Raw genomic sequence first — 15,363 nt, forward strand, 5'->3', positions numbered from 1 at the left:
TATATGAAAACAATAGTACATGATATGCTATTAAACAGAATATTCAGTGAGTCCTATAAGATAAAGAAATTACAGATATTGATGACATCACTAAGCATGATTTATATTAAACAAATCACAGATTATTGGTTCCCTCTATGAAATGATTACTACAAGTAGCTGGAAGGTGGTATTAGATCTGGGGGTAGATTATACACCTCCACCTCTTACCAACAACCAAGAAAAATAAATCTTGCTTCTCCTGTTTCTGTGCCTGTTCTGAGCATAATGACTGGCATGTAGACAGTCTGAATATGTTTACACATTGCTTCCAAACAGCCCTTGTCTTTGTGTGCTTGCATGTGAAAGGATATTATTTTCCATTGTTATTAGCGAGATGGCAGAGAATCATTAAACAGATAGGGTAAGAACAGCTTTTATAGGTCACCCTCTTTTTATGACTTTTTGATCAATAATAATACAAAAGACAACATATAAGCAAAAATCGATTATTAATTATAATATCCAAATCAACGTTTTTAATTTTGTTTATTTAAATGATAGGATTGCTTTGCCCCAACCCTTCACAGGGAAATTGTAACCTATATTTAACTGCCTTTTAATTGCTTTATGGTTTAGAGTATAAATCTGGCAGATGTTTATACCAGGGAAATTTCGTCAGTTAAAATTGATAATAGAGATATATCTAATAGGCTGTGGGGCTTTTAGCGCTCCTTGAACCTGAAACAAAGAGACATTGTAATTATCTAAACAACAGTTAGGGAACTGAGCAATAAACAGATAAAAGGGTTTATACAGCCTGTCTTTTTATAATTAAGTTTTCTTATCTTATTTGTGACATTGCAAAACGGTTTCTTTATTGCCAGTTAAAAGAAAACAGCTCATCCAATCAAAGATTAAACACCTCTTTAAACTGAATCAACACTCTATGCTGCTATAATTAACTCTTATTATACTCTGGGGGAGATTAAGGTATCAATGTCTGCTCGCAAGAGTTTAGCCTTGGATTTGACTTCACATGGAAATAGGAGAGAGGACAAGGATAAAATGAATTGATAGAAGGAGCATAAAATGAATATAAGACTATCTGGGCAAAGAAATGATTTATTGCAGGGCATTCAGCTATAAAAGAAATCAGGCTGCATCGGATTTAGATGGCATATTGGGAAGAGAGGTTACAATTGTACATGAATTAGTTATTTTGCTAAAAAATATAAATGATCGCGGATATAGATATTTCAAATATCGTTTCCCCGGTCATGATTAAAACGAATTCCATTTCACATTTCCCAATACAAATGCAGGAGAAAAAGTAAATGTTTCGTAAGAGCAAAGGAAAAAGATGTATCTAAGGTAAATAAATAAAAATATACAATGTTGCAGCGGAACATGAAAATACCATTTGCTTTGGGAGTAAAGGCAGACGCCGTATAGCTGTGAACATTCGGATAGAGACGAATCGAGCGCTCGAATGAGCAATATAATATAATATAATAGTATACTTAGCTCTACGGATGGTTTAGCATCATACAAAAACTGTCACTTCATTGATACGATTGAGACAATGAAACTATGCAATCGATATAATATAGTCATTTTAGAGTCTATTTCAACTAATTTATCTATCATCTAACTACCCCCTTAACGTACATACCCGTATAGCAATTCATTTTTCGTATTTCGTTATCTAAAAATGCATCTGTGCATTATCTATCGTCTATCCGTTCATATTCATCCTTGTGTTATTTATCCCTCTCTGTCTGTCTACAGTCTATCTGTATAACTGTCTGTCAATCTATCTGAATAAAACTCATAAGTTGTATTCATTTGGGGAAGTATTTGACAGTCTTTGGGCTTTATCTCCCCATCTATAAGCCTGGGATGAGATCAGGACTCGTGGGTAAATGGATAATTCCATAGCCGAATGATTGTGGGGAGGAATGATCAGTGATGGGGCTGGGGGCAGGCTGGAAATCAGAAGCTAATTAGATAATTAGTGAAGTGTAATATTGCCACTTGCCATGGAGAGGGAGGGGGAGTGGTGCAGTGATATTTGGGAACCAATGGGAGAGGAGCCAACAGGGAGAGGGATAGGGTCAGGGAAGGAGAGAGGAACAGAATGGGAGGGTTGGTGAGGGAAGAGATTACACGTTTTGCTCTGATACAGTAACAGGTAGCACTTTGCTGGGACAGTTGAGACAGTTCAGTTCACTAAAATCGGAGTAAATAACCCCAAAAGGGAGTTTTGGTTCACTCAGAGTTGTGGAAGAGAATATTAAGATACACACTGGCCCGGCTGCATTTGTCTGGTTCCAGCAGAAGCATAAGGATCTGGAACACGACCCTGGTGCTGTAACCCTGGTGCTGCTGTAACCTGTCTTTATTAATAATAGTGAAAACATCACCCTGCCCAGCAGCCCACACTGAAGAGGAGCACTCACCTGTGCTGGGAGGAGTAGGAGTTTGTCTGTCACCTTGCAGACAGCTGAGTGACCCTTCAGTGAGTGTCTATACCCGTTGCTCAGGCAGTGGCAATGCAGAAGACAATGGAGAACTCGCAGAAGTTTCGGATAGATGCCCTTCTGGCTGAAGAGCGGCCCCGCCTGTTGCCCCAGGAATACAGGGAGCAACTATTGTCGCAGCCGGTGTCTGTGTCCCAGCTCTTCCCTAAAGCTGCTTTCCTGCCACTGCCCGGGCTCTACCCTGCGACTCCCATGTATCACTTGCCTGCCCTGGGCTCTGCTCATCCAAACTTCCCTTATTCTTGTTTCTCCGCACCTCCTGCACCGGGGCAACAGCACATGAAGGCTTCTCTACCCCTGGAACACTGGCTGAGGGCCGGCCTCCTCCTGCACCGGGGACAGGACCTGCACTGTAAGTAGCTGGGGTGTCTCAGGGCTGCACAATAACATGGGTCAGCTACTAGTAATACCTGCAGGTGGGTGGGGTAAAGCTGGTTACAAAGTGCTGTAAGTTCCCCTGAGAGAGAGGTAAGTGTTCTTACCAGGTGCTATAGAATCCTAACATGTAGCCACTGAGCATCCCCTGTGCCCCTGGGATAATCCTACAGACACAACAGAACAATCAATGTGCAGGGCACTAGCCCTTATGTATAATAATAGCCTCTCATTTGCTGATCTCATAGTAAGGCTCAGAGATAAGAACGTGGTTATACTGACATAGTCCCAACCAAACTCATAGTAGAATATAACTGGAGACTCAAGTTGCCCTGTTAGCCTTCAGCCTTGGCTTCTACAAATATATAAATAGACAGTAGTCTTCACTCCAATACTCAAGCTAATTAGCATTCAGTCTGACCCCACCCATTTCTTAGGGGTCCCAAAGTGGGGAGGTTGCACAATTTAGGAACCTTTACTATGATACACGTTAATTTGACATTCAAAAACAGTCTGCTTTCTCTTTTAATGCCCACAGGCAGTAGCCAAAGATGTTGCTGAACTATTACTCTCAGCTGCTTTGTACTTTAATAACCTTTAAGATCCATTGTTTTCAATAACTAATGGCACCCCTCAGATTCTCTTTAGTCCAGGGACCTTAGACAGTGGGGGTCATTTATCAAGGCTGGGCCCAAAGGGCTGTTTCCTGGTTCAGGCGCATATTTCCAGAGTAGGGCAGCAGTGAAACTGCACTCAGTACAGGGAACTTGGCTCTGATAAGGGCAGGAAACATATAATGACAGGTGGAGTGTAGATAAGGGGAAAGGATTATAACTGGGCAAGGGTAGGGAATTAAAGAGACACTAACTCTGCAATATAGGACCTGGGCTGTCGGTAGGGACTCTTTATAAATGAGGCAACCTGTAGCTCCCCAGCTGTTGTTGAACTGCAATGCCAACCATTTTTATACATGAAAATGATGAAATGTTGAATTATATCTTTGAAACCCTGACCAAATGTACAACCCAACAAATAACTGGTCCCCGTGTGTATCTATATAATGGCCTCTCTTACTCTGACCTCTGTTGAACTATCATCCATAGAATTTACAGTCGTGGCAAGCTGTTTTCTGGGAGTTGTAGTTTAACAACATAGTATAGATCTACACATATGCAGGGTATACATGGGCAACGTTGAAAAAAATAAGTAATTTTATGAAAAAAAATTCTCATTAAATGTAATTAATTATTACTTATTATTATTAAACGGTTCTGCGAAGCTGGTTTTTTTTTTAAACATTTTGGCATTTCTCCTTCAATCAGAAATTACTTAGAAAGCCTATGGGGACCTTCCCCATAGGCTAACATTGGTGCTCGGTAGGTTTTAGGTGGCGAAGTAGGTGGTCGAAGTTTTTTTTAAAGAGACAGTACTTCGACTATCAAATGGTCGAATAGTCGAACGACTTTTAGTTCGAATCATTCGATTCGAAGTCTAAGTCGTAGTCAAAGGTTGAAGTAGCCAATTCAATGGTCGAAGTAGCCAAAAAAAATACTTCGAAATTCAAAGTATTTTTCCTTCTAATCCTTCACTCGAGCTAAGTAAATGTGCCCCTAAATTCTTTAATCAAAAATTACTTTGTATTTGTGCTAAAACTTAAAAATCTTAAATGTTTAGTAAAGTAGGCTAGTTTGGGAGGATTATTTACTAACTTTCAAATCTTATAATCGCTTTGGTTGCATAGTGAATTGCAATTAAATGGTTTATATTATACCTTCTTTAAAAAAAGCTAAAGTTTTGCCCTGCTTTATGGCTGAGAGTCTAGCTATCTTCATAACAAAGAATTCTGTCACAGATCCTATGTGATCCCCATCGTAATCACAGTGGTGTAACTAGTCCCAGGTTTGCTCAGGTACAGGATGAGCACCTGCCCCCCCACTACACATTGTGAGCGGCAATAAAATCTCCCTATGCCCTGCCGCCCCAGATAAAACTTATTGTGGCTCTATCGGGCCACGAGGCAGTGTGGGCCCAGGTGTGATTACACCCCGCGGTAGTTACAACATACAATAATTTAAAAGTTAACTTCCCTTTTTTGCATTTTGGTGTCCAAGCAGGCTTGATATTTGCTGAAGAGAAGCTTTATAAACAAGAGCAAGAGAAAGGAAAGCTTTAGAGTGCAACTCCCTGCATGGAATCCCAGGCTTTGCTTGTGTTTGGATAGGCTTAGAGCCATACCCTTATGCCCAGGTTACTCAGGCCTGGGCTGTGTGAAGCATGTGAAGAAATCAATCTATGATAAATCTGCTGTCATTTCGCCAGTCCCTGTATTATCCGCCTTTTAGGCCTGCTTCAGCCTGGTAAGAGATTTATATGGCCTTTACCTGTATGATACTCATAATAACCAGGATTACATGCTATAATACTGTATGTCTTCTGGACTTGTAGTAACGTAGTTATGTGGTTAATTCCCTTGCACTGATGATTAGTGCCTGAAAATAAATAGCAGGCATTTCCAGGCCATGATTGTAGGTTGTATTATTAATATGTATTTATAAAACGCCTACGTATTCCACAGCGCTGTACAATTGATGAGTGTTAAAGAGGGCCCTGTGCAAAAGATTTTACAATATATAATCTATAATCAATATAAATAAAAAAGCAATGCAAAATGATTGGCATATTAAATGCCCAGTGTCACATAATCCTAAACTTTGTACAAATAGTTTTTTTAATTTCTTTGCAAAAATAATGCAAATGCATTGAAATTGATGCATGAATTGGTGCCACACCTATGTATATAACTAGAATTTGCCGCTGCTGTGTGCCCATAGCCTGTGCACTAATTAGGTGGTGCAATATATCCAATACGCAGCTTTACAGATGCCCTAACGGCTCACATACAGTACCCAGCACTCTACACATGTGAGTATATCACTGGCACAATACTGTGTTACAGCTGTGCCAGTCATTCACCAACATTACTTTATTGATAGCGATACACCAGATACACACAGTTTTACTGGCAGCACTGCAGTTGCCTTAACCAGAACATCATCCAAGCCCACCGATGGACTCATGCTGCAGAATCCAGGGTATCACCACATAGACTATATTGCACATTATCATGATCATCATTTATTATATAATTTAAGAAGGGGGAGCAAAAGAGAGTATGTGCTGATGCAGCTCCAATTAAACACCCACAATAGAATCAGTTTAGGGCCCACATTAAACTTTGTCAACAATAATACCTCCCCCCTTATCCATATGCTGGAAAAGCAATATTATTTTACACTGGGAGCAGACCTGAGACTGCTAGGGGGGTCCTAAGAGGTATAGGGGGGCTCAGTTGGGCCATCAAGCATCCCCGGTTGAGTCCCCCGATACCTCTTGGTCCCCCAGAAGTCCCAAGTTCTGCTTCCAGTGTAAAATAATTGAGCATGCACTGAACCCTATGTTTCAGGATACCAAATCCCAAATTATTCTCTTTTTGATCCAGACGAATTATGAAACAAATCCAAACCCTTGTGTCGGGTAGAAATTACAGATGGTAGTCGAAAATTGCGTGCCCAAAGCAACTTTTTCACATTTAGTAGGTTTTGCATTTCATTCAGCCATGCTTTTGGATTCCAATCCTTATTAATAATATTGCCTTTCCAGCATTTGAATTGGGGAGAAGGTACTAGAAGGTCTTAGATGCTTTCCTGCTATCCTAACCTGGAGAGAGATGACGGTAATACAGCAGGGCCACATTGTTATTTATTCATTTTCTCCCTCAAGGACAATTCAATAAATTAAATGTGAATGGGCTCAGTCACCATAAATCTTGGGGATATGCTGTATTTGTGTCCCACATGAAAAGCTGTAAACCCCCCCTTTGTATTCCTTATTGCACTGCAGTAAGACTAAATAACCAAGGTGTCTTGGGCTTGCCCCAACAGTTTAACACATTCATCCTCAGAAAGTAAGAAGGCATTTTTTCATAAACCACAAGCCAGTCAAAATAAATGCATGACACTGACAAACTAGGTCACAAGGTATGGCAGCAATTGGAGGAGCCATGTTCATACTGTCAGTACAGGGTCCCTCACAGAATAGGGCCAGCACAGGATTGAAAAGCACAAATGACTGGCTGCTCAGAACTAGACAAAGAATCAGCAGCTGCATTTCCAAACAAGCAGACAATTAAGAAGCTCCATATTAGCAGACACAGTCAAATTCCTCTACTTACAACTGACCCTTGAAATCACACAGATTCATTGAGGCAGACCTGGAAATCATCTGATTTTGATTATTACATAAATAAATCCTTTCTACCCAGCTTTCTTTTTGTGGGTTCAGAATTTAGAATAATTATTAGTTTTAGGAATATATCCTATCAACTGTTCGTGCCTATTTTTGGAACCCGGGGTTAGAGTCTTGTGTCAATGAGACATTAGGCAGCAAATGTATATTGTGTGTGCATAAATAATAAAGGACAGTATTAATGCGACTGGTAGCCAATGAACACTCCCGTTTCAAAGTCAAATAGCTTATACTATACATGGGCCAATCAGACCATTTCCAGACTGGACAAACCGACTGCACTTTGTTAGGACTGTACATGTCCAGATGGTTACGCGGTCTCATAAACTGCCCAGCAAAATCTGTGAGGATACCTTTTAATCAGTACGGTCTGATTATTGGCATGGGGTCCATACAGAAGGCCTATGCAGGCCCATCTGGAAGGACAAGAGGACCAATGTTGTCTTGTCCAACAGCCTCATAAACAGGCTAATAAGCTGCTGACCTGGACTGAATGATCAGCTAATATTGGCCCCTGTATGACCAGCTTCAGTCTTCAATGACTTTGTGAGACAATCATCCTTTGAGAAACCAGCCCAGTAGTAAATGAGTTATGTAGGAGTCCCTGGGAACCAACAGGGACCTTGGGGAGTTAGAGGCTGGAGTGTGGCAGCAGGCAGACAATGGCTTGTTTAATTGTGTAAAACAAGAGATTTGTGTTTGCTTTACTGCCCCCTTGAACGGGCAAGTTACTCTGCATTAGAGACTTGTAAAACCTTCCTAGTGGGATGATCCAATTTCATGGCTCATTAGAGCCAATGAATGGCCCTTAGATCAGTTCCACAAAGCTGAGTGTCTGTTACTATCTAGCTAGTTCCCATCACAGCACGGATTAGTGGTCAGGGTGGGTGTGTGTGGAACCTACAATAGCACTGAGTTTGTACAAAAGGTGTGCAACACACCCAGTACTGTGCTACTTACACTTAATCCTCCAGCACTTTTATTGTTAATGTGTGCCAAGAACAATTCTCAGTTAAATCTGTGTTTTACTGGGCTAGGCACTAGGCTGCCCTCAGTGATGCCAGGGCCCCATTAATCATACTCCAACCTACAATATGCCAGCGAATGTCCTTATTTTGCCCACTTGACATCCAGCATTGCCTACATAAACTCAGCGCTCTGCATTCTGTAAGTGCCAAATGCTGGGCCCTCAGGTAGTGGGGGCACTAATGGTGGGGAAAGCTGTAAAATGCAAAAAAAAAATGCCACTGTGATTTCTCCCTATTGCCCTCCTGTTATAATGGGTCCTGGGGTCATTCGACGGGCTTGATCATAGGAACTTACATCTCATTACTTCTTTTATGAGGACTTCCATCACAACAGAAAGATCTGACCATGGTCCTTTTAATTCTCACATTGCAATGACCTCTAGTGGTTACAGATACTATAACTTTGTCCTTAAAGGAGCAACATGGCAGCTCCGAAATAGTGCAGATGAAAGAATCAAGATGTGTGCAAAAGGGTAGCTATTGTACTACACAATATGTAAGCGCATAAGGCTTTGATTAAATCATATTTTCCAGGAAAATATGTTATATGGGCCAGCACTCTTTAATAATAAGATGTAAATTTACTTTGTTATTAAGATGGCTTCTGCCATTTTTAATTGTAAACATTTTATTTAAAGTTCTGTGTGTGTGACATCCCAAGTTATTGATGGTTCTTTTGTGTGAGATCAAAAAGCCCAAACTGATTGGCTTAACAAACATTTGCAGTTGTAAAAGTGAAAACAGGTAATTGGTGAGACCTAACCATCTGCTTATTGTCTGCTTGGCTGGTGAATATAATCATCGAAAGCCAAACCTCTCAAAGGAACCTGTGTTTGTCCCACCCTGAAGCAGCTAAAAATACAATCAATATGACATCAAAGGCTGATGTTTTTCCCACTTTGCACTATCCCCCATCATCATTAAATAAGCCCTAATATCTTCTGCCTGACATTTGATGGGGGAGAAATAGTGGGTCACATGCTGGAAAAAGTCTGCTGGCACTTGGTTCCCACATCCCCCTTGTTTCTATGTGACTTTTACAAACATTGAGGCTAATTTACTAACATAGGTGCACCAATGCAGAAAATTTGCCAGCTTATTAGCATTACTTGTAATAACAGATCTTTCTTTATGCACAGACTTCACAAATGCTTTAGACTGATGTGTATTATTTTAATTAAAAGGCAGTGACAATGACATGTCAATCAGAATGGGTGAATATATGAACAAACCTATACATATATTTGTTTTTAATTATTAATAATGGAGCTTTTGTTGAAGGACATGAGGGTGTTTAACAAGTCACAAAGCTCCTTCTTTCATTTAATAAACTGTGCAGACCTGGCCGGTTTAATGATTACAACCCTCTCCAAACAACTGCTGCTCAGTACTTTTTCTGCCCGTTATGCTCAGTGCTGGGTGCAATTAGCCCAGGGTTATTAATGCAGATATTAATTCTGTACATGTGTGGTCACTAGATAAGACTGTTTGGTTTTCCAGTGAGCAAATCAAGGGTATATTACCTTCTGTGATGCTAGGTCATAAAATAGATTTTGACACTGAAAGACTGCTTGCAAATAAACAGATTAATGAGAAATCCTGGAGACTTTGTCAGTCATTTTCATTCATCACTGGTAGTGGGGGCAAAAACCTGTGGTGGCAAGGCCAGGTTCTCATCTTGTTTCATGGCTGGAGTGGCACTGATTTGGTTGGAGCACATAAGAATGGGGTGAATGAGGAGCATCGAGTTGGTCATATCGGTGGCAATTTGTCCAGAAATATCTTTGTTGGTGTGCCATATCCATTTCCAAGTTATATCCTAAGATAATACCATTGCATCCACATTTCTACATGCTATAGAACTTGCACCCAGCAGATTAAAAATCCGGTGCAAGGCACATATTGCAGCACCAGCAGGCACAAGACTATCCTCACTCTGCGCCTATGTGTAAGGCAATCCCGTCCTTACTGCCATAAGTCAGACACCCTGTGCCCACAGTACTCCCTAACTTGTGTCTACATGCCTACTCCTGCCCCCCACTCATTAACACAGGGCTGATGAATGATTGCAGCACCATATTCACTTGGGGAGTGCAGGTTATAGTTACATAGTTAAATTGGGTTGAAAAAATGAAGTCCATCAAGTTCAACCCCTCCAAATGAAACCCAGCATCCATACACACACCCCTCCATACTTTCACATAAACTATATATACCCATATCTATACTAACTATAGAATTTAGTATCACAATAGACTTGGATATTATGCTTGTCCAAGAAATCATCCAAGCCACTTTTAAAAACATTAACAGAATCAGCCATCACAACATCACCCGGCAGTGCATTCCACAACCTCACTGTCCTGACTGTGAAGAACCCCCATACACTGCTTTAAATGCAAGTTCCTTTCCTATAGTCCGAAGGGGTGGCCTCTGGTACGGTGATCCTCTTTAGGTTAATGTCCTCTAATGTACTTGCAAAGTGTAGTCATGTCCCCTCGCAAGCACCTTTTTTCCAGAGAAAACAACCCCAACCTTGACAGTCTACCCTCATAATTTAAGTCTTCCATTCCTCTAACCAGTTTGGGTTGCACGTCTCTACACCCTCTTCAACTCATTTATATTCCTCTTAAGTACTGGAGTCCAAAACTGCACTACATAGCCCAGGTGAGGCCTTAACAGGGACCTATACAGAGACAAAGAGTTATTTGCGGTATGTTCTATAGCACACACATAAGTTAAGTGCAAGGCATGGTTTAAAGGTTAGAAACACATGGTGGTTTGCATCCCATTTTGGCACTTTCCTCCCTGCCATGCACTTAGTAAATGAGGCCCTATATGTGATGCATTTTGGGATATCTGAGTCACAGTTGGTTGCACATTTGGACACTGTGACAAGACACAGGTGTCTACAGTCGCGATTCTGAAAAGTTTGAGTTAGGTGTTGCAGCACAGCAACCCAGCCCAAAGTATGCTAACTGAAAGCTTAGAGCTTAATCAAAAAGACAAGCTGTGCTTATCAGCAGCACAATAATGGATGATTTGTCTACAAACACAGATAGACACCCAGTATATATAACTGTTTATATAGTCTTATCGGGATCACCCTGGGCCGGGTCAGAGAGCAACAGAGCACAGAGGTGCCTGGGAAGGGGACATTTTTTCCTTTGTGCAAATATTATTATTAGGTGTGAATCTTCTGTTCACTAAGCACCCGGCATTGTGTGGCACCCACCGTGCAGCAATGAAAGGCTGTCCATTCTTTAATATTTTGTTTGAGGGGCATGTGGGTATTTGCTGAGTAGGTATGATGTGTGTATTGTTATTTATATAAAGCTAACACAATTTAATGCTTTCTTTCAACTCTTCTTTCTTTTATAAATGCCTGTTTGTATTTTTAAAATCATTATGGGTCTGAGGTGTTTTTAATAAAATTCTCACGGGAAGGGTTGATATGTGTGGCATGCATGTGATATTTACATTGGAATAAATAGTTACAATTAGCTGTGATTAGGGGAGCGGAGCTTAATTTGTTTTAATATTTATTGGGGAAGGTTTATTACAGTTATATATTCATGCTTAAATTTACCTTTTTAGTATTATATATTATGGACTGCTTAAATCAGAGCAGGACTGTTGCTTAGATTGGGCATCAGATAGGATCTATATCAGTGTGACAGAATGCTCTGTTATACAGATAGCTAGAATCTCAGCCATAAAGCAGGACAGGACTGATGCTTACAATTGGTATCAGATAGGATCTATGTCACTGTGACAGAATGCTCTGTTAATTATTAAAAATACGTTAGGTACAGGGAGGAGAGATGCCACAGGATAGTGGGTTTAAAACAAATCTCTGCGGCAATATATATGCCGAACAATCCCACAAAATAATATGGTGGCGTGTTGTTGTGTACTGGTCTCAGCCTTATATACATAGACATTACCTGGGAGGGTTTATACTGTGGGCAAAGGGGTTGGTTCTGAATGGTTGGGAAACAGAACCTACTTCTGCTACTGTCACAATAAATCTAAGAGTCGCACCTAGATAGTGCCTCTTTTGGTCTAAACGCAGCAGTCTGCTACGATATTAATATTTTAGATGTTATATGCTGCGGTAATATCAAATTAAATGTATAAGATGCTATGCATGGTGGATTACCATTGACTATGTATATAAGGCTGATACCAGTACACAACAACACACCACCATATTGTTTTGTGGGATTGTTCGGCATATATATTGCCGCAGAGATTTGTTTTAAACCCACTATCCTGTGGCATCTCACCTCCCTGTACCTAACGTATTTTTAATGGTGTTAACCTGGACTTTTTTCTTTCTCTTTCTTAATGATATTTATTAAAAGTTATGTTTTAACACATGTTGTGGGGTAGACATGTGACTGTGCTTTTGGACTAAGAGGGATGGGAAGGTGCAAAGCAATAGGTCAATTATTTATCTTTTTCTTTTCTTTATTTGTTTAATTATTTGACCTTGCACACCATTGGTTGTTTTCTATTTGATGAGAGGTGCTCCCCAATACTCCTTACTTATTGATTAAGTGCCCCCTTTGCCTGCAGCCTCTGCTCAGCCTGGACTGATGGGAAAATGTCGGCGACCGCGGACAGCTTTTACCAGCCAGCAGCTCCTTGAGTTGGAGAACCAGTTTAAAGCTAACAAGTACCTATCACGACCCAAGCGCTTTGAGGTGGCTACATCTCTCATGCTGACAGAGACACAGGTAAGTCCATAGACTTACAGTAAATTATCTTTATCATGTGATAACTTAATATTCATAAGTCAACAGATGATGGAGATACATTGGCTTTTTTGGGGGTGGAAAGGGGGTTGATCCTGTAAAGCAATGGTTAACAAATGCTGGACTAGCTCACCTAGAGGTGGCAAAGACCAGTGATTGTGGGTTTTCTGACTAGGGGGAGATTTGTGGTGAACATTTATTTACATATTCTTGGAACTATTTCTAAATGGCTGACAAATCCTTTTTCATATATAAATTTCCTTGTTATGAGCCATGGGACCCTGAACATATTTTTACCTTAAAAAGGGTCCTGAACCCAAAAACGTCTTTAAATCATTGCCCTAAAGTTTTGACCTTGATTAGGGTAAGGTGGTCTTGACCTCAACACTCCTGCCGGAAGGCTGTTCCAAGCATGCATTACTTATTTAGTTATATTTCCCAATGGAATGACTTGAAATTCTCTCTTTTTTTCTTCCAGGTAAAAATCTGGTTCCAGAACCGCAGGATGAAATGGAAAAGAAGTCGTAAAGCCAAGGAGCAGGTGCCATCAGAGCAGGGTGACAAACTAAGAGCAGGAGGAAAGACCTTAAGCAAAGAGGAGGAAGAGGAGGAGGATGAAGAGGAAGGAGACTTACAGCAGGCAGACAGGAGCATGGACATGCTAAGGCACACCACACAGCTCAGTTACAGCCCAGAGTCTCTGAGTTCCGAAGAAGAAGAAAACACCATGGTGCCTTCTCCATGAGATAGGCAGATTGGTACTGAGTGGTACTGGGGCGCTACAGTCCACTTTATTTATTTATCACAGACGCTATTTACCATCCCAGTTTGGGACTAGAGACATACAGTTACTTGGCTATTTAATTTATATGTATTTAACTACTAGTTATCTAAATGGGCATATGGGCCGGTTGGGGGAAGTATGGGAGCATTAAACTGAATCTTGGATACAAGAACTTTGCTACACTGCAATTCCATAAAATCATTTATACAGCACTTGAGCAATGGGAAGGACAGGAACATTGCACTGCAATCTCGAACACTGGCAAAGGCCAGTACTGAAATTCACAGGATGCCACCAGTTGCCTGTAATGCCAAACAGCTGGAGGGCTGCAATCCATGAATCCAGTGGTGCCAAATCTAGCCCATTGCTATTAGGATAATTCTGCCATCCCTGTATATACTGTGCCACTATTAGGGGCCCCTGCTTTCTCACTGCCATTGACAGCAATATTTAGCACTGTTTAATAAACACCAATGTACAATACTTTTTACTACCCCAGAGGGCCAGAATTGTTTCTGATCACAGTTATGTGCCTGATCCCACATGGGGTCTATATTGCTCATGCATTTTAAGGGTTATACAACAGCATGGGCAGCATTTTCCCTGTCAACTAACCCACAGCTACCAACAAGCATACTGTTAAATGGTTGTCATACAGGATCAGAATTACTTCTCTACTGCTAGTCACTTTGCTGTTGAAGGGAAAATATATACTATATAAGTAGTATTTATTTTTCAGTTAATTTCTTTAAAATACTATAATATGTGTATATTGGCAGGGACAGTTGAATTAAAGGCTGTTGGGGCTGCTGAGGGTTGTAGCTGAACAACTAATTGCGGGTGACATTTTAACAACACTGAATTGCATACTTATATACCCCCAAGTGATTATTGCTCCAGTTATGCCTGCAGACCCACATTTTTATCTCTGGCCCTGGGTGTAGCTTACTGTGTGCACAGAACATTCCTTCTCTGTGTGTTTGCTTCTATAACTATAATGGGTTCCCTGATAAATGCAAGGACCACAACGGCCTAAAGATCAGCTTTGGATATCTTGAAAAATCCACCATTATAAACAGAGCATAGTGATGTCATCAGTTATAATCAGTGTTGAATAACATGAATCTTAAACATTTGCATATGTTCTTTATAGGGCCATTGTGTGATTACTTTTATTCCATAACTTACAATAAATTACAATAAGGGGTACATAAATCCATATATAAATAATGTATGATTACAGGGAAGTCATGTTCTATACACACAATAGGCTTGTCATTTACACTAAATGTTTTTGTTTTGTTCCCTCTGAATAAGGGGCATTTTCTCTTGAAACAAAGTTTGGGAGGATGAGTGTCAAGCAGAGGAGAGGGAGGATAGATGGACCCTAGGGATCTAAATTGTGCACCTCAGTGTGCAGTGACAGCTTTAATTTGCAAAGTACAAGTATTAAAGTGATGGATGGAGTGCTGTAATTCCAGCAGAGAGTGTGGAGCTGCCATTGCTGTTGCTCAAGCTTTGCAGTAACTGCTATTATTTATGGCTCTTCTTGGGGGAATATGGGCACGGGTCCCAGTTTTGGAGCTTGC

The 15,363-nt window shown here is 40.6% G+C and overlaps 1 protein-coding gene across 1 annotated transcript; it reads left to right on the forward strand.

Annotated features, from left to right (window-relative positions):
- Positions 1-1,918: 1,918 nt before the first annotated feature.
- Positions 1,919-14,924, forward strand: LOC108701296 (motor neuron and pancreas homeobox protein 1). The gene is made up of 3 exons (XM_018235716.2): positions 1,919-2,874; positions 12,812-12,972; positions 13,469-14,924. Exons 1-3 carry the CDS (start codon positions 2,535-2,537, stop codon positions 13,733-13,735), a joined length of 768 nt encoding a protein of 255 aa, XP_018091205.1. The 5' UTR covers positions 1,919-2,534; the 3' UTR covers positions 13,736-14,924.
- Positions 14,925-15,363: the final 439 nt, after the last annotated feature.

This window comes from Xenopus laevis, chromosome 9_10L (genome assembly GCF_017654675.1).
Source record: "Xenopus laevis strain J_2021 chromosome 9_10L, Xenopus_laevis_v10.1, whole genome shotgun sequence".
NCBI lineage: Eukaryota > Metazoa > Chordata > Amphibia > Anura > Pipidae > Xenopus > Xenopus laevis.

What these genes read in the sequence shown, in the direction of transcription:
- LOC108701296 (XM_018235716.2), top strand. Translation starts at nt 2,535, where the DNA reads ATGCAGAAGACAATGGAGAACTCGCAGAAGTTTCGGATAGATGCCCTT. An exon ending in CCGGGGACAGGACCTGCACT is followed by an intron (nt 2,875 to 12,811) that starts GTAAGTAGCTGG and finishes CTTTGCCTGCAG; the next exon opens with CCTCTGCTCAGCCTGGACTG. An exon ending in TCATGCTGACAGAGACACAG is followed by an intron (nt 12,973 to 13,468) that starts GTAAGTCCATAG and finishes TTTTTCTTCCAG; the next exon opens with GTAAAAATCTGGTTCCAGAA.